The following is a 22,808-nucleotide window of genomic DNA, read 5'->3' as shown; positions in this document are numbered from 1 at the left end:
TGGCCCAGCACTTACACGCTTGGGTGTTAGTGATTTACCCCAGAGAAATATTTATTTTATGATACAAAAGACTTGTACAAGAATGCATATAGAGCTTCCTTTATAATAGCTCCCAACTTGAAATAACTCAATGTTTCTCTGTAAAAGAAAGGATAAACAGGTTAGCAATAAGAGTAATACACTGATACACTCAACAACATAAGCTATTACGGTGAGTGAAAGATCCTTACACCAAAAAAAGCCTGCACTGTATTTTTCCATTTATATGACATTCTAAAGCCTGCAAACCCAGCAATGGATTAAAAAGTCAAAACAGTGGTTGTCTCTAGGGGGGATACAAGAGTGGGATTGTCTGGAAAGGGGTATGAGGGAATTTTCAGAGTGATGGAAAGGTCTGATATTTTGGTAGGGGTCTGGGTTACATTGAGTGTATGCGTTTATCAAAACTCACCCAATAATAAACTTAAGATTTGTATCTTTCGCTGTAAATAGATTTTATTTCTACCCTCTGTCCTTCCCCCAAAAGAGAACCGTGAACTCTGAACACAAGTTAAAGATACGAATGCTGAAGTGTTCAGGATGAAGTGCACTGAGTTCTGCACCTTACTTGGAAATGGGTCAAAAATAAGATGAGTTGATATTTGCATAGATGGAAGATATATATGTGATAAAACAAGTATACTAAAACATTGTAGACTCTAGGTGGTGGGTGTGTGGCTATTTGAAGTATGATCGTCTCAACTTCACTGTGTGTTTGAAATTTTTTATAATAAAATGAAAGATATAAAGGTTCTTACATACTGCTGTGTAAGGAATTTGGTCTTTATTCTGGGGAACTAATGAATACTTTTAAGAGGAGTTACTAGATATGAATTGGGGAAGAGGAGATTTTAGATATGAGTTGGGGAACCAATGAATGTTTTTAAGAGGAGTTATTAGATATGAGTTTTAGAAGAGAAAGAGATTCAAGGCATATAGAAACTGAGGACTCTCTTTTAGTTCTCCTGGTAAGAAAAGAAGAGAGTGTGAACGAGTACCAGGGATGGAGTGGAGAGGATGGATCCTGGAGAGGTTTAAGGGACAGAATTGTTAGGATTCAGTGAAATCAACTAGGTGATGGCAGGAGTTGGGAGAGGAAGGAAACTGAGCTGGTGCACAAGTCCAGGGGGAGGGACCACACCTAGGGGATGGCGTATGGCAGTGATGGGCCATACATCCAGAAATCCTGAACCTCAGACAGAAGGCTTTAGCACGAAGTGAAGGTGGAATGCTCTAGAATTAACAATTGGGAGCTGAGAGAATGTCAGCCATCCTTTGCCTTTGCCAAAACCCCAGTTCTCCTTTGGAGAGTGTGGACCAGTGACATACAGCAGGGCTTGGTGGAAATGATTAGAGCCAGAGCTTGGATGTCTGTGGTTGGGGGCTCACAGAGTTGACCTCAGCCGCTCTGTTTGCACACCACTTATCAGAAGATTGCTGGCACCAGTGGCTTAGAGAGAGTGAGACAGTTCAGTCCCAAGAGGCTCTCCACTTGTTCAGGGGAGAGGTGATGCAGGATGGAGCATGGGGGTGTTTGATTTCTTTTCCTTCTCCACCGAAGAGGGTTTTCATTTCCAGCTCAAGTGTTATTTTTAAAAGAAGGGATGGCGCACAGAGAAAGTGTCACGGTGTGACAGCACAGAGATTTCTGTACAGCTCTCCATAATGCCACACCATGAGCATGCTGCTGATGTAATTGTCCAGTTGGCTCTCATCTCACATGGCCCTCAGTTGTGCAAGGCTGAGCACTCAGGGCTTTTCTGTATAAGGGTAGACTACCTTTTCCCCAGGGGACCTTTTCTCAAAATGTGGCCCTTCTATCTCCAACTAGAGTTTAATCTTCTGAAAGCCTGGGACCATGCTGTGTTTTCTATTGTTTTGGGGTTTTTGGCGGGGGGGAGGTGGTGGTGGTGTATCCATTTTGGTGCTAGGCAGACACATTGTGTAACAACACTGAGTACCTTCTATGCAGTGGGCACGGTGCTGGGTGACAGAGGCCACAGTGAGTCAGTCATTGTCCCTGATCTTGTGCACTTTACAGGATTCAGGGGAAGAAGGCATCAAACCAGGAATTACCCCCAAGTATTTAATGACACTCCTGATGTGTCCCAAAGGAAAAGTAGAGGGTGCTGTGTGTAACAGGGGATTTAACTTAAATCAGAAGAAGGGGGTGAGGCCATGGGCAATCAAGGAAGCCTCCTCCAAGTAACAGCCTGAAACCTGAAGGATGCTTGGTAGGAGCTGGTCAGGCCACGAGTGCATAGTGCAGAGGGAGGAGCATGTGCAGAAATCTTCAGGGAGGGTGGAGTGTAACACTGGGGAAGAAAGAAGGCAGTTGGGGCTGGACCAGGGTGAGCAGCGGCAGGCTGTGGCGTCCGAGTGAGGTTGCCCAGAGATCATGTCCCGTCACATAGCGCCTCACAGGCCATAGCCGGCATTTGGAGTTTTATTCACAGAGGGGCCGTGAGCCACTGAGGAGTTCCACACGAGTGAATAATACTCACTTTCCATTTTTAAAGGATCATCACCTGGGCTATAGTAGAGAGAACAGGAAGTGGCTCGGTCTGACCCAGGGAAGCTGCTCAGTGATTTAAGTGAACAAAGAACGTGGCCCTATGATGTCTCTTACCCTTTCTCTCTCCTTTGTCCAATAGCTGACCCCATGGGAACGCGACAGCGACGGTGGGGCCAGGGAGCTCCGGGGAAGGCTCTCTTGCTTGGCCTTAGCTGTTGACAGACGCGGCCCCGCGTGCTCTGGCCCTGGGTCTGTGTGCAGTACTTCCTCACACGCCTCTGGTTGTATGTGAGCCAGCTTGAGTTCTTAAACCCTAACCTTTTGTTCCAGGCAGCCAGGTGCCTTCCCTGAAAATGTCTCTCTCTCTTTTTTTTTAAAGAGACTAATGCCAAACCCCCAAAGAGAACCCCCCGAGCTGGGGATGCTCTCCAGTAGTCACAGTCCTGGAAAGGAAGAGGCAGTTGCCATCTGCCCCACATTCAGCCTGGGCTGTGAACTGACTGGGCTGGGTTGACGTTTCAGCACCACTGCCAGAGTTTGCCGGTCTCTGACTTTGTGCCCACGGTTCCTGATGGCGGGCAGGGGGAGAAAGTTGAATATCTCTAGTCTTCCCCCATCTGGGTGTTCTTTCTGCCTGAGGAAGGGACTGCTTAGACATGTTCCCCAGAAGGAGCTGGCACATGGTGATTTTTAATTTGAGGCAAATAAGGAGAGATTGACGTTAAAAAAAAAAAACCCCAAACCCAAAACTCCTAGTCCCCACTGAAATCAGTGTTGACAAATGATGCAGATTGACCTTTTCTCCTGTAAAATCTTTGTTGTGCTCCTTGCCATCTGTGAGAGTGTTGAAAATTTTTGTTCCTTCTGAAACTTTTGGCAAAGTCGTCTTCGATGTGAATGTACAGTAGATGGGAGTTTGTCAGCCTCTTGGTTGTCGCTGTCTGTGGGAGCTCGCAGACACCGCGACCGTGCGCCCAGGTACTCAAGAGAGGGCTCCGTCCCACCTGGTCAGCTGCAGAGGCCCCTGGCCTGTCACTGTGTCTTTTCCCTTCCTTACCTTCCCTAGCTGTGCATGGCTTACTGCTAAAGGGACGGGATGGTGACAGGAGAGAGTGGACCAAGGTGAGGGCCAGGAACTGGCACACCTATATTCCAGCCCTGGCCCTGCCGCTAAGTGGCAGGACTAAGTCCACCTAGGCTTTTCTTGGTGCCTCAGTTTCCCAGCTGGCCAAATGGAGATTGTAATACATGGCCTGCTTACTTCACAAGGCTCTCAGAGATCAAAGCAGGTTTCTGTAGTTCAATCCCAACCTGGAAATAGATTTCCTTAACTGCACAGGTTTTAAGAGATTTTTTTTTAAAAGTTTGTTGCCTGAATTTAAAAATCAGGAGATTTGGGGGCACCTGGGTGGCTCAATCGGTTATATGTCTGACTCTTGATCTCAGCCTAGGTCTTGATCTCAGGTTGTGAGTTCAAGCCCTGCATTGGTCTCCATGCTGGGCGTGGAGCCTACTTAAAAAAAAATAATAATAATAAATAAAAATCAGGAGATTTCACAGAAAACTCCAGCTGCTCTTGGAAGTCAAGAAACTTGGTAACCCTCAGCCCACCTTCCTCCATGGCGACGGGCTGGATTTGAAGAGTGGCTGCTTATGAGCTGGGGAGTGCACTTCTGGTTGGTGCAGTCCCCACCCCGTGGTCCTTCTGCCAGTGAGTTCGTGTCACTGGCCTCTGTCTATACATTGTGTTATACCTGGACTGTTTCCCGCTTTTGCACAATCTGTCTGGTCCCTGTTAGCATTTGGATTTAATGCCCTTGATTTCAAGAAGATGTTCCAGATTTAGAACTTTATGCTATGTTAGGTATCCTACAGATACAGAGGATTTGAGGGGGGGGTTACAGATGGAACCCTATACCCATCACATACCTTTCATGTGCTTGGTGCTCTGCTTATCATGTAATCCTCCCCTAAAGCATGAGGGGGATATCAGCCGCCCTTGACAGGTGAGAGGACAGGGTTTCACGGAGATCGTGGCCCGCTTGAGCCAGGGTTGGAGCTAACCTGTTGGACTGTGAAGGAAGACTGCGTGGTCTCCGTGTACAGTGGATGCAGTGCGCAGCCCCTGCCCCCGAAGCTGCCTGTATGTATTTATATCCGCAGTAGGCGTGTAGGGAAGGGCCCTTTGTATGACTTGCAGTGGTGTAGTCTTTTTCTCTTTATAAAATACTTTTACATAAAACTACAGAATATTTTGGGGTACTTTTTTCTCTTCTCCTTTGAAGCAGAGTCACCCCCTTTTCCCCCCAGTGTCTTTTTCAGAATTAATATTAAGCAGATAGAAAGAAGCTGTGTGCAGAGTCCTACCTTGGCATGGGGTCATTTTTCCTCCTGGGGCCACTGAAGTACCTCCTGTATCCTAGGGCTCTGAGGAGCTGTTTAAAAACCACTAGTTGAATCTTAATTTCTGCAGTTGAGAAAATGGAGGCCAAAGAGACCCAATAGCTTGTCCCATGTTGCCCTTACTGTTTTATCTCCTGGCTAAATTCCACTTTACTGTTCTCTCTCTGATGCTTCAGAGAGGTTCTGAGGGTTAGTACATGCTCATCTTCTCTTCCTGTGTCATTTGAAGAGAAATTGCATCAAATCAACAGCTTTCATTGGGTTAAATCTTATTTTAAAAGGGAAACAAAGAGTTTGTAGGGTGGAAAAGTGGAAGTCAAGAGCAGAATATGGATCCGGACGAGGTTTTCCCCATTTTAGTATCCTCTGGTTCCTTTCATCTCAGACAAGTGGAAGCCATTCCTGAAAGTGTAGGTGAGACTTCTGTTAGGAAATGATATTTCTTTTACCTGTAGGAAATAAGCAGGTTGCAGTTTTTTTGTGGCTAGGATCTATGCCCAATATTAAATACCCACCCAAGCCTCTTTGGCAGCAGCTCCAGAAACCCTGTCTCAGCCCATGCTGGGCTTCTTTTGTCTCTTAGTCCTGCCTCTCATCGTTCTCATTGTCTTCCCAGCTGTTTCCCATCTCTGTGCACAACGCTCTGGAGATAGTCACTGTGGTGTTTTTCTTCTCTTGGCGGTTACCTTATCACTCCCACCCCTCCCGGGTCAGGTCTCAGTTCATTCAGAGCGGCCCCTGGGGCCTGATACTATCTAGCATGATTCAGTCTTTGAGACAAAGCCCGGAGAGGTACTACATACGTGTGGGTTTTCAAGAGCCCCAAGAGCCCCATCGCGGTGCTGAGGGTCATGATTAGGCTCCCGAGGAGGTTCTGCTTAAAAAGCTTCAGCCATGAAAATGACATGGAGGCCCATGATCTCTTGCTGGTGTCAGAGGTGAAAATTTTTAGAGATTATAGAATTCCCCCTCTGTGTATAAATTCTCACTTGTCTGCTTCTCACAGAAGAGAACTAAGCACTTCTGTCCTCCTTGCTTGAGAGGTAGAAGTCCACGCGACCTCAGTAATTCATCCGTGACTCTGCTCCTGTGCTTATTAAATAAAGCCTTTCATCGGGAAGGTGCTGGAGAGCAGCTAATCCTAGGAGTTTAAATGCTGAAGGATCTATAGAGAAATGTAAATTAAAATCATAATGCAGGGGCCCCTGGGTGGCACAGCGGTTAGGTGTCTGCATTCGGCTCAGGGCGTGATCCCGGCGTTGTGGGATCGAGCCCCACGTCGGGCTTCTCTGCTAGGAGCCTGCTTCTTCCTCTCCCACTCCCCCTGCTTGTGTTCCCTCTCTTGCTGGCTGTCTCTATCTCTGTCGAATAAATAAATAAAATCTTTAAAAAAATAAAAAAAAATAAAAATCATAATGAAATATCGCTACACACTAGAATGGCTAAAAGAAAAAGATTAACAATACGAAGTGTTGATGAGGGTGTGGAACAACCAGAACTCTCATCTGTGGCTGTTGGGAGTGCAAAATGGTACAACTGTTATGGAGAACTATTTAGTAGTTTCTTTTTTTTTTTTTTTAAAGATTTTATTTATTTATTTGACAGAGATAGAGACAGCCAGTGAGAGAGAACACAAGCAGGGGGAGTGGGAGAGGAAGAAGCAGGCTCATAGCAGAGGAGCCTGATGTGGGGCTCGAATCCCATAACGCCGGGATCACGCCCTGAGCCGAAGGCAGACGCTTAACCGCTGTGCCACCCAGGTGCCCCTATTTAGTAGTTTCTTATAAAGCTGAATAAATATTTACAATATGTCCCAGCAACTCCATTTCTTGTTATTTGCTCAAGAGAAATAAATACTTATGTCTACAAAAAGTGGACTCCTATATGAACATTTAATTTATAACAGCCCAAAGTAGAAACACTGCAAATGGTCTTTAACAGGTGAGTGGATAAACTAATTGTGGAATATCTATATAATGGAATACTAGTCTGCAATTAAAAAAAAAAAAACAACCAAACTACTGATACATGTAGCAATGAGGATAAATCTCAGAAATATTATACAGAAGAAGCCAGACATAATAGTATATACTGTATGATTCCATTTATTCTGGAGCAAGCAAAACTAATCCATAGGACAGAACGCAGATCGGAAGTTACATGAGGTAGTATGGGAAGGAGCAGATGCCTGCGGAGAGGCACAAGGAACTGTTCACTGTCGTGGACTGATGGAGGTGATGGTGTGTAGTGTATAATGTATGAAGGTGTGAAAGCTCATCAAACTCTACACTTAAAAGGGTGCATTGTATTGTATATAAAGTTGGTTTAAAACATTTAAAAAGATGAAGGATATAGTCTGCACGCTCCCGCTAACTGGCTGTGTGTATTTTTGTAAAAGGAGCTTAATCTCTCTATATTTCTTTCCTATCCGGAAAATGAGGACAGTGGGTAGTTCATCTACCTCATTCAGTTATTGTGAAAATATAAATGAAATAATTTATTTTGAAATGCCTTTGAAAAAGTGTAAAATCAAATACAAATGCTGGGTAGGGGCAAATTCCATAAACTCCTCTTTAGGGAAGGGAAGCAAGAACTGTGATAACCAGCATATGAGCCCCCCCCCATATATATATATTCACTTTGTGTACCCCTGGCTGTGAGACTTCCTCCCCTGGCCATCAGTAAGATGAGAGGTTAGACTAGATCAGATGGAGGAGACTCAGCCTTTCAGATGTGTTTCCTTTAGCTCTGTAGTGTCAGCCTCTCCAGCTTTAATTTAAAATGTGATTGTTGCCTGGATATTTCACATATGATTTTGGGGTTCCAGCTTATCTTTAACACTAGCAGATCTGGGCTTATGTTCCCGTGGCACAGCTTACCTGGAGTTGTGTAGTGGCTGTTCCTTTACATGAGCCATTGCTTCAGTTTCCCGTGGTTCCCCGCCCCCGCCACTTTCTGTAGCCTTTTCTATTCTCTGTAGTAACAATAAGAGGGAAGTTAATTAATTTTTGAGGGCCTTCTGCATGTTAGGCACTATTCTAGGACATGAGGATACAGAGGGGAACCAAAGAGACAAAAACCTCTAATCTTACAGTGAGTGACAAGTACCCATCCATATCATTAAAAATTAGGGGGAGCTACCCTATGACCCAGCAATTGCATTACTAGGTATTTATCCAAAGGATACAAGCATAGTGATTCAAAGGGGCACCTGAACCCCAATGTTTATAACAACAATGTCCACAATAGCCAAACTATGGAAAGAGGACAGATGTCCATCGACAGATGAATCGATAAGAAAGAGGTGGTATATATATACAATGGGATATTTCTCTGCCATCAAAAAGAATGAAATCTTGCTATTTGCAGTGATGTGGACAGAACTAGAGGGTATTATGCTAAGTGAAATAAGTCAATCAGAGAAACACAGATACCATAGGATTTCACTCGTGTGGAATTTAAGAAACAGATGAACATAGGGGAAGGGAAGGAAAAATAAAATAAGACAAAAACAGAGAGGGAGATAAACCATAAGAAACTCTTAACTATAGGGAACAAACTGAGGATTGCTGGAGGGGAGGTGGGTGGGGATGGGGTAAGTGGGTGATGGGGATTAAGGAGGGAACTTGTGATGAGCACTGGGTGTTATACGTAAGTGATGAATCACTGAATTCTACCTGAAACTAATAATACAGTATATGTTAAATTGAATTAAAAAAATTTTTTAAGCAAAAGTAATTTTAAAAAATTAGGGGGAGAAATACCCAAGAGTGCTATATATTTTAGGGAAAGTGGGAGAAAGCATGTTTCTTTGCAGAAGTACAAAGGATATTCCGACCTGTTTAAGGGGCTAATGTGTGTCTGTGTCAAAATTATCACTGCTATTTCACTTGCTTACCTCACATAATGGAATGAATCCTTTTTCCCTTTGTGATTCAATAAGTTCATGAATTTTCCCCCAAAATGGATTCCAGTGAAATCATAGGGAATGTCTTAGCGTTTCAAAAAAGAATGCAAGTAGGCTGAGAGACTGGCACAGATTCCAGTGGGCAGATTGGCACAGCTCTGCTGCATGTTAGCTTTTCTTACCTCTGTCCAAACCCTCCCCAGCTCAGCTTTAGGTTTTTCCATTTAATCAAGGTCTTGTGATGCAACTCAATCTGAAATAAGCATCTCTATTGCCAGTCTTATAGTTGCCTTCTTCTGTAACAGCCTGAGCTCTGTTTAGCTGTGGCCGAGGATCTTCGTACCCTGGTCTGTACGGTGGCCCCGGGCCTGTGCTAGAGCGGTACCTTGAGTGGTGCTCTCTCCCCCTTCTTTCTCACGGAGTAACTTACATCTCTAGTTGGTCAACTGTACACTGATAGTGACCAGCATCTTTAAACTGACACATCCTAGCAGCCTTTGAATTTGATCAAGAAGCTCTGACTTACATGCTTCTCACCTGCAAATAAGCCCTTTTGTGGGCATAGAAGCTAATCACGTGGTTCCATCTGTGTTAGGCACACAGGTTCATTGTTTTACCTTTAGCTCTGTGATGGTCACAGGCTTTGAGAATCTAGGCTGGCTCTTCTCAGCCCTTTGTGCTTGCCTCGATCATGATGTAGGCATATGCCACATTTCTTCAGTTTCGGCTGGAAAGGTCATCTTGCTACCTGGCAAAGAAAACTACACTGCTCCCATCTGGTGCCAGTTATCTCGGATTGCTGCATCATCAACCTGCTTCTGAAGGGACTGCCCCCAGTCCGGTGGTTCCATGTATCACAGAACTGCAGAAATGGTCCTTCCCAGCTCGTGTTCTACAGCACTGTCGGATGTGTCCTTCGTATTTAAAGGGGCTGTTACACAGGTTTTCTCTAAGATGAGTAAAGTGGAAAGAACATTGTTTGGACAGTCAGCAGAGTGACACCATTTTAGGTTCTGCATAATTAGCCAGGAGACTCCTAAGCCTCACTTTCATCTGCTCATAAAGCAAGATGCTCAGATTTAATGCTGACTAGAAGCACTACTGATGCAAAGTCTGTAGTTCTGTAATTTTTTTTTTTTTTAATTCAGATACCTGAGGCGCCTGGGTGGCTCAGTCGGTTGAGCGTCAGCCTTCAGCTCAGGTCTTGATCTCTGGGTCCTGGGATTGAGTCCCACATCGGGCTCCCTGCTCAGCGGGGAATCTGCTTCTCCCTCACTCTGCCCCTCTGCCCTGCTTGTGTGCGCTCTCGCGCTCTATCTCAAATAAATAAAATCTTTAAAAAATATTCAAATACCTATAAAATGAATACTCACTTGGACTGTTTACAAAATAATTATGAATACACATAAATATCTTATAATTTATATTAGCATTTCTAATTCTGATTTAAAATAAGACACATCATGAATTTAGTACCTTTTTGGGGAAAAGAAGATTAAATACTACTGCATTCAATGTACATATTTATTTCAAGAAAAATTCTGATAGCCTAAAAATTCCAGTGTAAAAAATACACATCTTAAAATTGAGATTGTGTGTGTGCGTCATAAGACCTCTACTCGTCAGTACATGGTAGGGTTTTAAACAAATAAGTCTTCGCCTCAAGATCTAGAGTCACTGCTTTTGCTCTGTATCAGTTTTGCATGTGGCTACTAGCCCCAGCACTGCACCAGAGCCTCAGCTCAGCTTCCCACGCTGGTGACTTCTCTCTATGTTCCTCTCTATCAGTTAGTGATCACCCATGTGCAAACAATAGCCTCACAACTTTTTTTTTTTTTTTGCTACCGAGGTCAATGCACAGGATAGGTCAAGCTAAATTATGATGGTGTATGAGCAGGCAGATGGACTAAGTGCCCAGTCTAACTGCTGCTTACCCCAAAGCCTGCAGCTTTGACAGCTTTGCTGCACCTTATCTGTCTATAAGCCCTGTTAACAGTGGCACTGAACACCTTCTACAGTGTTTGGGGAATGAGATCGAAGGAAGGAGTTCTAAGAATCTATGGAAATGCTAAGGTGCAACCAAACCAGAGCATTTAAGAATTTCTGTTAGAGTTATATAAACATTGTTAATGAATTTTGGTCTTTAAGAGAAAGATTGATGTGGACATTAAAACATCTGCCCAGTAATTGAGTTCTACTTTCCTGGTGTCTGCTATGGCAGGGAGCACTTTCATATCTATATTTTGTGTCTCTTCCATAGCCCATGAGGTAGGAAAGGCAGGAGGACTTCTCAAGGTCAATTGTTAGATCTAAGTTGGGGGAGGGGTGAGGAGGGTTGAAAAGGAAGAGAAAGCTTCTTGAATTTGACAGTTATTATTATAACAATTATTAAAATAATTTCCAAGCGTCTCTGGTTAAGTGCTGGATTTAATTTTTTTTTTTTTATTCTTGGTTGAATCTAATCTCTTTGAGCCTCTGTTTTCTTTAGCTGGTAATAGTCTTTAAGAGAAAAATAATACCCAGCCTCATAGGATTGTAGTAAGAATTAATTAAGAGCTCAAAGTGCCTAGGTCAGCAGCTAGAATGTAGTTCTTTTTTCTTCCATCTGTTTGTTCATCTATTTATTTGTAAGTTTTTCGCACGATAATTACTGTTCTTCTTTCTTCCTGACATAGGTGTTTAGGAACAATTTTTCTGAATCTTGCCAGACAATCCCATAGTAATATCCCTGAGTCCCTTGAATCCAAGAGTGCCTTCTAGGCCAGGCCCACCCTCAGGTCTAGCTGATGATGGCATCAGTACCATTAACAGTGACAGCACAAAGCTGCAGCCACTGTAATTATCTGACTGACTTTTTGAACACGACTCAAAAGAGCTTGTATGTGTGTTTCCCTCACAGGTGGATTTGCTATCGTGTTTCTGGTGAGGACAAGCAATGGAATGAAATGTGCCTTGAAACGCATGTTTGTCAACAATGAGCATGATCTCCAAGTGTGCAAGAGAGAAATCCAGATAATGGTAAGGCTGCCCCTCAGACTTGGGATTGCTTGTCTAAAATGTGCCCTCTCATAAGAAAGGTGTTGGGGGGTTTGGGGAGGCTTGTCCTCTCCCTGAGATGGCAGGGGAGTCTCAGCACAAGATAAAGATGAAGAGGCACAGCGTGGAGCATGCTTCTCCCGTCTTGGTCACTCTTAGCTGGAAGGTTGGGGAGAAAGCATATTGAGAGAACTGACCAACTTTTAAGGTTAGAGAAATGTTTGTGCATCGGGAAAAGTTTATTTCATAACTTCATTCCCAGAACTAACTGTGGAGTTTAATCCAGAAACCCTAGCTCTCCAGTGAGCCTCTTCTTCTAGTCTTGTCTACTGTCAGTTACCAACCCTGGTTTTCATCCGTCTTGAGCTTCTCAGTGTTCCATGAACATACCCTTCCATACCTTTATATTTTATGTGTGTAGTTCTTTCCTTCAGAAATGGTTTTCCCTTTTTTTGGACTAGAAACCTCTTATGCATACTCTATGATTCCATGTATAAAAGTCCAAGAACAGTGATCTATGGTAACAGAGATCAGAAAGTGGTCATTTGAGGGGCACCTGGGTGGTGCAGTCGTTAAGCGTCTGCCTTCGGCTCAGGGCGTGATCCTGGCGTTCCGGGATCGAGCCCCACATCAGGCTCCTCCACTAGGAGCCTGCTTCTTCCTCTCCCACTCCCCCTGCTTGTGTTCCCTCTCTCGCTGGCTGTCTCTGTCTAATAAATAAAAAAATTAATTAAAAAAAAATTAAAAGAAAGTGGTCATTTGAGTGGGGGAAATTGACTTGAAGGAGGCATGTGGGAACTTCCGGGGCCATAGAAACGTTTTGGGTAGTGGTCATACAGGGCTATACTGTGAATTTTATTATATGGAAATTATACCTCGCATCTTAAAAACTTTGTTTTTACAATTCAGATACATACTGTGTTTAAACAAAGAGTTCCTGTTAGAGGTATATGCGGAAATATTTATGGATGAAATAACATGATGTCTTGAAGTTAATGAGTGGATTTAGAAGAGAAACAAAATTGGCAAAGGGTTACGATCGAAGCAGAGCGGTGGATGCGTGGGAGTTTGTTAGTCTCTTTCACTTCTGTTTGATATTATACATTAAAAAACAGTCTTTTTTTTTAAAGAGAGAAGGAGAGTGTGACTAGGGGGGAGGGGCAGCGGGAGAGGGGGAGAGAGAATCTTAAGCAGGCTCTACACCCAGTGTGGAGCCCAATGCAGGGCTCGATCTCATGACCCTGAGATCATGACCTGAGTTGAAATCAAGAGTCAGAGGCTTAACTGACTGAGCCACCCAGGCACACCCCTAAATAGTCTTTTATTCTTTTGTGTTTCCACAATACTTTTGTTTACACCAATTATATTGCTTATCTTGTTATCTTATAAGTAATTCTGCCATCAGAAGGGAAGTTTTTTAAAATCGGGAACTTTATATTCCAGCAGACTGCTTGAAGTAAAGTAAATACAGTCGATCCTTGAACAACAAGGGCTGGGGTGTTGACTCCTGAACAGTTGAAAATCCTCATATTATTTTTGACTCCCCCAAAACTTTACTGGTAGCCTGCTGTTGACTGCAAGTCTTACTGATAACAGTCAACACATATTTTGTATGTTATATGTATTATATACTGTATTCTTACAATAAAGGAAGCTAGAGGGAAGAAAATATTAAGAAAATCATGAGGAGGGGCAGCTGGGTGGCTCAGTGGGTTAAGCGTCTGACTCTTGATGTCAGCTCACTTTTTTTTTTTTTTTTTAGTTTTAAAATGGATTATTGAGGTCTATTTTACACTGTAATTTTTTTCTTACCTTTTTATTTTGAAACGATTATCAATTCATGGGAAGTTTTCAAAAATAGTACAGAGAGGTCCACATACCCTTCTCCCAGCTTCCCCCAATGGTTACAGCTTATATGACTAGAGTACAAGCTCAGGTCTTGATCTCGGAGTTGGGAGTTCAAGCTCCACATGGAGCCTACTTAAAAAAAGAAATAAGGAAAAAATCATAAGGAAAATACATTTACAGTACTATACTGTGTTTAAGGAAAAAACATGCATCTAGAGTCGCACAGTTCAAACTCGTTCAAGTGTCAGCTATGTTTAATAGACTTCGGATGAAATGAATGTATGAATAATGGTAATATCAGATGCATATATTCACCTAGAGGTGATGATTCCTTTATGCCCTGGATTTTAATGCTTTCATAAAGAACAAAAATAAGTCCAAAAAATGGGTGAAGGTGGCACCGTAGGGATTCCACAACGGTTTGCTTGCCCCGCCCCGTGGAGTTGCCCTCTTGGGCTTCTTAGAGTAACTAGCTGTACTGTAGTTGGGTTACTGAAAAAGACCTCAGGATTTTAGAGAGCCTGGTGCTATTTTAGATTCCAAAAAGCTGAAACCATTTGAGAAGAAACCACTTGCTGGGAGAAATAAGTGTTGCTGTCATCGTTGCAACACAAAAAACCCCAAGGCTCAAACACACGGGGCCACCTGGGTCTGTCCGCAAGGCACCAGTGCGCGCAGACTCCCACGCCACAGGGCTCCCAACAACCAGCCTCACTTCATCTCCCTCCACCAGCCACTGGGTTTTCTGGCTGCTTCTCTTTGCCCCTCCTCCCCTTGTCCCTGCCTTGCTGAGCTCTCTCACACACACTCTGTTTCCTGTCTTTGCTTCTGCTGTTTCCTCTGCCTGGAATGCCCTTCTCATTCATTTTCTGGCATTATGAAAGTAATCCCATTCTTTAACTTTCTCCCATTCATTCAGAAACATGTTTGAGGGCTGGCTCTGTGGGAGGCAGGTGTGGAACTGGGAGGACACAGGTCCCTTATGAGCTCACAAAGTAACACACCTGATTGGGAACTGAGTTACATGAGTTCACGTTCTGGCCCAGGTGTATATTAGCTGTGAAAGATTTTGTTGTGCTTTGAGTTCATTTTTTCAAAACTTAAATAACTCACATAGGTGAACTAAGCTTGTTCCCAAAAACTTCAGGCAATTCCCTGAGGGGCCCTCGTCTGTCACTGCAAGGTCCCAGAGACAATCACTTTTTGTTGATTCATTTGATGTGTTTCAAAAGAACGTGCTGATATTGCTAGTTCCTGATTTTTTTCTCCATTTTAGGCATTATATAGTATGGGAAGTAAAAATTTAGCCCTCTTTCATCCCCTGCACACCCTTCTCCCCAAATACCTGCAGTCATGCTCATTTCCCATTCTGCTGCAACAGCAGTTAAGTTTTGGTAATATATTAGTTAGGGTACTATTAAGTTTTTACATGTACAAAAACACTACTCTTGCAGAATCTTCCGGTGGACTAGGATTACTGTTCCTTTTCTGTATAACTCTCTTTTCACTGGAATTGATAATCTTTTTCAATTTTTTGATCTGTTTTTTCTGTGTACTTTTCAGCAGTTTAACTCCAAACTCTCCTTAGGCTGTAGAAATCATTTTTTAAAATACTTTTAAATGCATTTATGTGTTCTGTCCATTTTATCTTGAAGAAATCTCAGTCTCCTAACTCAGTGGAATCTGGTTTGGTTGCTCTCTAGGCCTAATTTACAGTCTTATCTTGGAATTTCTTAGTCATTCCCTTTGCCTCGCTTTTTTGTTAGATTTCCTGACTTGTTTTTTGTTTTACTTCCTCATTTTGGTGGAGCTTATCCTGTGGTAGCTTCCTTATGCATGGTAGGTGAATTTTTGAGATCTTGCAGGTCTGGAAGTGTCTTTATTTTATGTTCACACATGTGAAATCTCGTATATAAAGTTCTGGCTCAGGTTATCATTTCATTCAGATATTTGAAAGCGTTGCTGTACCGTATTGAAGCTTTCATTGTTGTGCATAGGAAGTCCAAAGTCATTCTAATATCGGCCCTTTGGGTGTGACCCGTTTTTTCTCCTTAGAAATTTATCAGTTTCCGCTTTGTTTACACTGTTATGAAATATCTTGATGATACACCTTGCTGTGTGCATTTATTATTTATTAATAAATGGTGTTCTCATGTAATATAGAGATTCCCTGCATTGTGAGGAATTTTAGCTTGCTCATTTGGTGATTTCCTTTTCTAATTTTCTTGTTTTCTCCCTTTTATTTTTCATTTCTTTGAGGTTTTTCCGCCTCCACGTTCCAGCAGATTTCCTCAGCTTTACATTCCAACCACCCTAGTGAATTTTTCATTTATCAGGCTTTTTAATTTCTAAGACCTTTCTGTTTGTTTTTGTTTTGTTTTTAACTTTTAATGAAGTCCAGTTTATCTGTTTTTCTTTTCGTGGAACATATTTTTGGTGTCATTTCTAAGAACTCTGCCTACCCCTTGATTCTGAAGATTTTGTGTTTTTTTCCTAAAAATTTCATAGTTTTACATTTTATATTTACATCTGTGATCTGTTTTGAGTTAATTTTTAGGTAAGGTGTGAGACTTACATTGAGGTTCATTTTTTGCCTCAGGGTATCCATTTGCTCCAGCACCCTTTGTTGGAAAGTCTGTCTTTCGTCCATTGAATATGTTTGTCAGAAATCAGTTGGGGGTATTTGTGAGGGTCCATCTCCAGACCCTCCTTTGTTCTGTTCCCATTAATCTATATGTCTATCCCTCTACCAATACCATATAACCTTGATTACTGTAGCTTTATAATAAGTCTGGAAATCAGACTGATTTCTTCTACTTTTCCTAAAATTGTTTTACTTATTCTAGTTTTTTTGCCTTTTCACATAAATTTTAGAATAATCTTTATCTACAGAATGTCTTGCAAGTATTTTGATAGGAATTCCATTAAACCTGTATATGAATTTGGGAAAAATTGACATCTTTTCTGTTTAGTTTTCCAGTGAATGAACATGGTGCATCTCTCCATTTATTTGTAGCTTTGATTTTTTTCATCGACATTAAGTAGGCTTTGTATATGTTCTTAGATTTAGACACAGATTTTTGGTTTTGTTTTGAGTGGTTATAAATGGTATTGGATTTTTAATTTTGGTGTCCATGTGTTTATTGCTAGTATGTAGAAAACAAATGGATTTTTCTTCATTCATTCATTCGTTCATTCATTCATTTTAGAGAGAGCGAGTGCAAGTGTGGGGAAGGGCAGAGGGAGAGGGAGAGAGAATCTCAGACTCCCTGCTGAGTGCAGAGCCCAGCACAGGGCTCAGTCCCACACCCAGATCATGACCTGAGCTGAAATCAGGAGTTGGATGCTTAACTGACTAAGTCACCCAGGTGCCCCAACCAATTAATTTTTCTGTGCTTATCTTTTATCCTATAGCCTTGCTAAATTTATTTACTAGTTCTGGAATTTTTTTCTAGATTCCTTAGGATTTTCTACATAGACCATTGTGTTACCTGCAAAGAGAGGTGGTTTTATTTCTTCCTTTCTGATCTGTATCCTTTTAATTTCCTTTTCTAGCCTTCTTGCATCGGCTAGAATTTGCAGTACTATGTTGAGTCAGAATGGTGAGTGGACATCCTTGCCTTCTTTCCAATCTTAGGAGGAAAGAAGATTTCCACTATTAAGCATAAGTTTAATTGTAGCTTTAAAAAACAGATATAAAAAATAAATTTGAGAAAGTTACTCTCTACTCCTATTTTTCTAAGAGTTTTTATCATGAATGGGTATTGAAGCTTGTCAGATATTTTTTTCTCTGCATCGATTGATATGCTCATGTGATTTTTCTTCTTTAGCTTTCATGTGGTATATTACATTGACTCATTTTCAAATATCAAACCAAACTTGCATCCCTGCAATAATCCTCACTTGGTAATGGTCTATAATTATTTTTATATATTTTTGACTTCTATTTGTTAATATTTTGGTTAGGATTTTTACATCTGTAGTGAGGGCCAGTGGTCTGGTTTTATTAATCTGTCTCTGGTTTTGGTATTAGGGTAATTCTGGCTTTATAACATGAGTTGTAAGTTTGAAACTGTTCCCTCCTCTTCTGTTTTCTGGAAAAGATTTTGTAGAATTGGTGTTTGTTCTTCTTTAATTAAGCATTAGTTGGAATTCTCCAGTGAAACCACGTGGGCCTGGGGATTTCTTTTTTGGCAGTTATTAAGTTACAAAATCCGTTTCCTTAATACTTATGGGGCTATTCAGATTATCCATTTTATATTAGGTGAGTTATAATAGTTTATATTTTTGAGGAATTGGTCCATTTCATTTAAGTTAAGTCAAATTTATGCAAGGTAGAGTTAGTTGTTAGTCGTATCCTTTGATGTGTGCCAGGTGTGTGGTAAAATCCCTGATTCATTTCTGATATTGGTAATTTGTAACTTCTTTCTTTTTTTCTTTGTTGGTATTGCTAGAGGTTTGCCACTTGATGTTTTGAAAGAACCATCGCTTTGTTTAATTGATTTTCTCTATTTTTCCATTTTTTCTTTCATTGATTTTTGTTCTTATATTTATTATTTCTTTCTGCTTGCTTGGGGTTTATTTTTTTCTTCTTCTTTTTTTTTTAAGATTTTATTTATTTATTCGACAGAGATAGAGACAACCAGCAAGAGAGGGAACACAAGCAGGGGGAGTGGGAGAGGAAGAAGCAGGCTCATAGCAGAGGAGCCTGATGTGGGGCTCGATCCTATAACGCCGGGATCACGCCCTGAGCTGAAGGCAGACGCTTAACCGCTGTGCCACCCAAGTGCCTCTATTTTTTTCTTCTTTTCCTGGGTACTTGAGGTGGGAGTTGACACATTGACATGTCATTATAATCTAGAGTTCATAGTTTATGTTAAGGTTACTCTTGGTATTATACATTGAGTTTGGTATTGTGTTATAGTTGTGACAAATGTATAACATGCTATCTACCATTATAGTATCATATGGAATAGTTTCACTGCCCCAGACATTGCCTGTGCTCTGCCTGTTGATCCCACCAAATCCCCTAACCCCTGATAACCACTGATTTTTATTTTACTGTCTCCATAGTTTGGCCTTTTTTAGAACATCATATAGCTGCAGTCATTCAGTGTGTAGCCTTTTCAGATTGGCTTCTTTCACTCAATAGGCATTTAAGTTTCTTCCATGTCTTTTCATGGGTTCATAGCTCATTTCTTTGTAGAGCTGAATAATATTCCATTGTATGGATGTTTCACAGTTTATCCATTCGTCTATTGAGAACATCTTGGTTGCTTCCAAGTTTTAGCAATTATGAATAAAAGCTGTTATAAACATCTGTGTACAGGTTTTGTGTCCGTATAAATTTTCAACTCATTTGGATATATTGCATAGATTATCAACTAAGCAATCATTATTTCAATTCTGAGGATTTCTTTTTGTTTTTAAACCAGTATCTAACTTTTTATTTTATTTTAATTTTCCTCTAACTTTTAAAAATTGTGGTCAAGGGGCACCTGGGTGGCACAGCGGTTAAGCATCTGCCTTTGGCTCAGGGCGTGATCCCGGCATTATGGGATCGAGCCCCACATGGCTCCTCCGCTATGAGCCTGCTTCTTCCTCTTTCCACTCCCCCTGCTTGTGTTCCCTCTCTCGCTGGCTGTCTCTATCTCTGTTGAATAAATAAATAAAATCTTTAAAAAAAATAAAAAAATAAAAATTGTGGTCAAAACCACATAACTTAAAATTTACCATCTTAACCATTTTTAAGTGTACGGTATTATTAACTGTTGGCACAGTGTTGTACAGCAGATCTCTAGAACTTATTTAGCTGTTTTATAGACCTCATGTAAGTGGAATCATACAATATTTGACTATGACTGGCTTTTTTCACTTACCATAATATTCTCATGGTTCATCCATATTATGGAAATGACAAAAAGATTTCTCTTTTAAGGTTGAGTCATATTCCATTATAAATATATGCCACATTTTCTTCAGCCATTTATCCATTAGTGTATGTTTAGGTTGCTTCTACCTACCCCTTGGTTATTGTGAATAATGTTGCAGTGAACACAGATGTGCGAGTATCTCTTCAAGATCCTGTTTTTAATTCTTTCAAATATACCCCGAGAAGTGGGATTCCTGGGTAATATGGTAATTCTATGTTTAATTTTTTGTTTTCCGCAGTGGCTGTATCAATTTACATTCCTACCAGCAGTGCACAAGGGTTCTAATACCTCCACATCCTCGCCAGCACTCGTTATTGTCTGTGTGTGTGTTTGTTTAATAATGGTATCCTAACAAGCATGAAGTGTTATCTCCTTGTGATTTTGAGCTGCATTTTCCTGATGTTTAGTGATGTTGAGCATCTTTTCCTATACTTGTTGGCCATTTCTTTGTATAACTTTTCAATATTCTAATTAATGTTATATATATTAGTTGTATATTATGTCTGTTATATACATATTATATGTGTATATATTACACAGTATGTTATGTATTATATGTTCATGTTATATATGTATATTTTTATATATTAATATGCTATATACATATATAGTGTGTGTGTGAAGATGGAAGTCTGGGCTCCCCACTTGGCTTTTGCTGGCATGTCTGCGGGGAGGGGCTGCAGTTTTTTCTGTGATTTTTGGCTGGAATAGAGTAGTTAGTGTCTATGAGTTTCTGTCTTGCCAGGCTGTCCTTTTCCTGGGTTTGGCTAAAGAGAGCAAGCTTTTATTGGGGCTTTTTTGTCTCCACCCATTGGTGTTTTTAACTTACCAGTTGCTTCAGTTTCCAGTCTAGGATACATGGGACAAAAAGAAATCTCAGGCAGCCCACCACCATTTCATTCCTTGGGTTCCAAAGTTTCTAGTCAGTCCGCTTTCTGTCCACATTTCAGGCCCTTCTTATTGTGCTTTTTAAAATCTATACTAGTGTCCAAAGTATTTAGTTGTACTTAGAAGGAAGAATAGGCAAAAGCACATCTACTCCATTTTCCTGGAAATGGAAGTCTTCAGTTTGTGCTTTTTAAAAAACACAAACTCTTCACATCATTTACTAAGACTTTAGAAGGAAGTAGAGATGAAAGCAATTCAACTTACTTAAAAATTTTTTTCCTACGATTTTAATCAGAAGCCTTACGTGATGTTTTTATCCCTCCTAGGCTTAGACTTCTGCCAGATAGAGGCCATACCCACACCCTACCTCTCTCAGACAGTGTCAGAGCTGTGAAAGGAATTGGAGGAGGTAACATGCTTTCTCACATGCGTGTTAGTGGTCAAAGAAGCAGCGTCCTCTCTGCACTGACAGCAGAGTGAGGATGTGCCTGTTGAACCTACCCAAACTCAGAAATGGTTACTAGTCTCACTAGAGACGTTTAATTTTGATAGATGCTGTGTACCGTTTACCAGAGTAAGGTTGGAGTCCTTTGATTACATCTGGGATGTGTACCCTGATGGAACCAAAGGGATTTTGGTTTCGACGGACAATTGGAAGTTGGGCTTTGGACTTCAGATTCCTTTACCTAAAGGCAGGAAAAGATGAATTATCTTCAGACTTAAAGGAATAAGAACTCAAGCTCAAGCTTGTGCCAGACGCTCCGGGTCTGTGTTCACGTTTCCTGGCCCAGATGGATTACATCCGCAGTGAGCTTGATAGTGAGGACACTGAGCTGCCGCCAGTGACGTTTGAAGACTTGCTTTCAGCAGAAGAGATCTCAGAAGATTTGAGGTGGGAAAATGTTTCCATATTCCTACAAGAGAGGAAGGTAGATTGCGCACAGTAGGGACATCAGGCTTCGTGGGGGACAAGAATCTGGAACAGATTATTTAAAAAGATGCTTTGATGCTATTTTCTGTGTAAGAAAAGATGTGTGTGTGTGTACACATCCATAATACATACTGTTTGGATTTGCCTAAACAAAACACTGAAAGGATGAGAGAGAAGGAGAGAGGGAGGGAGGGTGAATGGGAGAAAGGGAAAGAAACAGGGAGGGTTCCCTATAGGGGATGAGTACTGGAGTAGAAAGTAATTTCGTTTTTTTTTCTTTTTGAATGTTAATATATTACTTATTTTAAAAGTAAAATAAAATTTTAAGCTGTTTTGTAGTCCCTTGGATAAGTAAGCAGGGATCCAAAAAACTTTCAGGTTGGGTAAGAGCAGGCCATGTCATATCAACATCATGGCCTCTTTGGAAAGGTTTCTGGATAGGAAGCTTAGGAGAGTGCACTAGGTCCAGGGTCTATGGATTGTGTCATTTGGGTAAGGACACTCATGAGAGATCTGTGAGCAAGTTGGAGAGTGTAGGCTGGATGCCAGGAATAATAGCTACTGTGTATAATGGTGTCTGACCTGTGGTTTGATATTAATTTGGAGGAAACCTTCTATGGAAGAATGCCCTGCAGCTTACCATTAGTTTTATGTTATTTTACATTTAGCAAATAACTTGGTTAAAGAGAAGACACAGTTATCAATTATGTACCTAATATAAAGTTGGAAGATATAACCACTACATTGTGTAATAGAATCAGGATCCAAAATGATCCGTATGAATTGGAGCAATGGACTTATTCTAATGAGATGAAATAACAAGGCAGGTCATACTCTTGAATTTTTATTTTAACAACTTCACAAGCATAGTTCTGGAAGGCAGAGATTTAAAGCAGTGTAAAATGGAAAAAGGCTTGAGTATTTTAGTGGTCAATTAACTCAATATGAATGTGTAGTGTAATTCAGATGCCAAAAGAAAAAAATGCCATTTTTAGCTACATTAATAAAATTAATAGTAGGTGATGATACCGGTCTACTCTGCATGAGTCAGACCACACCTGGAGTATTCCATTCATTTCCTGGGGCCATTCTTGTCGAAGGGATATAGACAAAGTGAAGCATTTAAGTGGTGATGCAACCAAAAAACTTCCATGTCTATGGAAGTAGGTATATTTAACCTAGAGAAGGAAAAATTTAGAGTCTAATTGATGATCTTTCAATTGTTTAGAAAGTGGAGAAGACATCTTACTCTTTTTGCTCTGAAGAGGACAGTCTAGGAACAAGAGATGGAAGTTTCCAGTTGGATGT

At 41.1% G+C, this 22,808-nt stretch overlaps 1 protein-coding gene across 21 annotated transcripts in view; it reads left to right on the top strand.

The window, feature by feature from the left end:
• Positions 1-22,808, top strand: part of AAK1 (AP2 associated kinase 1) — a 164,661-nt gene that overhangs the window by 64,129 nt on the left and 77,724 nt on the right. For all 21 annotated transcript variants that reach the window (XM_034659262.1, XM_034659254.1, XM_034659269.1 and 18 more), the window contains exon 3: positions 11,764-11,882. In XM_034659262.1, the coding sequence (XP_034515153.1) occupies positions 11,764-11,882 (119 nt within the window). The remainder of the gene's footprint in view (positions 1-11,763; positions 11,883-22,808) is intronic.

Source organism: Ailuropoda melanoleuca, chromosome 4 (assembly GCF_002007445.2).
Source record: "Ailuropoda melanoleuca isolate Jingjing chromosome 4, ASM200744v2, whole genome shotgun sequence".
Lineage (NCBI taxonomy): Eukaryota > Metazoa > Chordata > Mammalia > Carnivora > Ursidae > Ailuropoda > Ailuropoda melanoleuca.
This window is presented reverse-complemented; position numbering and strand designations above follow the sequence as displayed.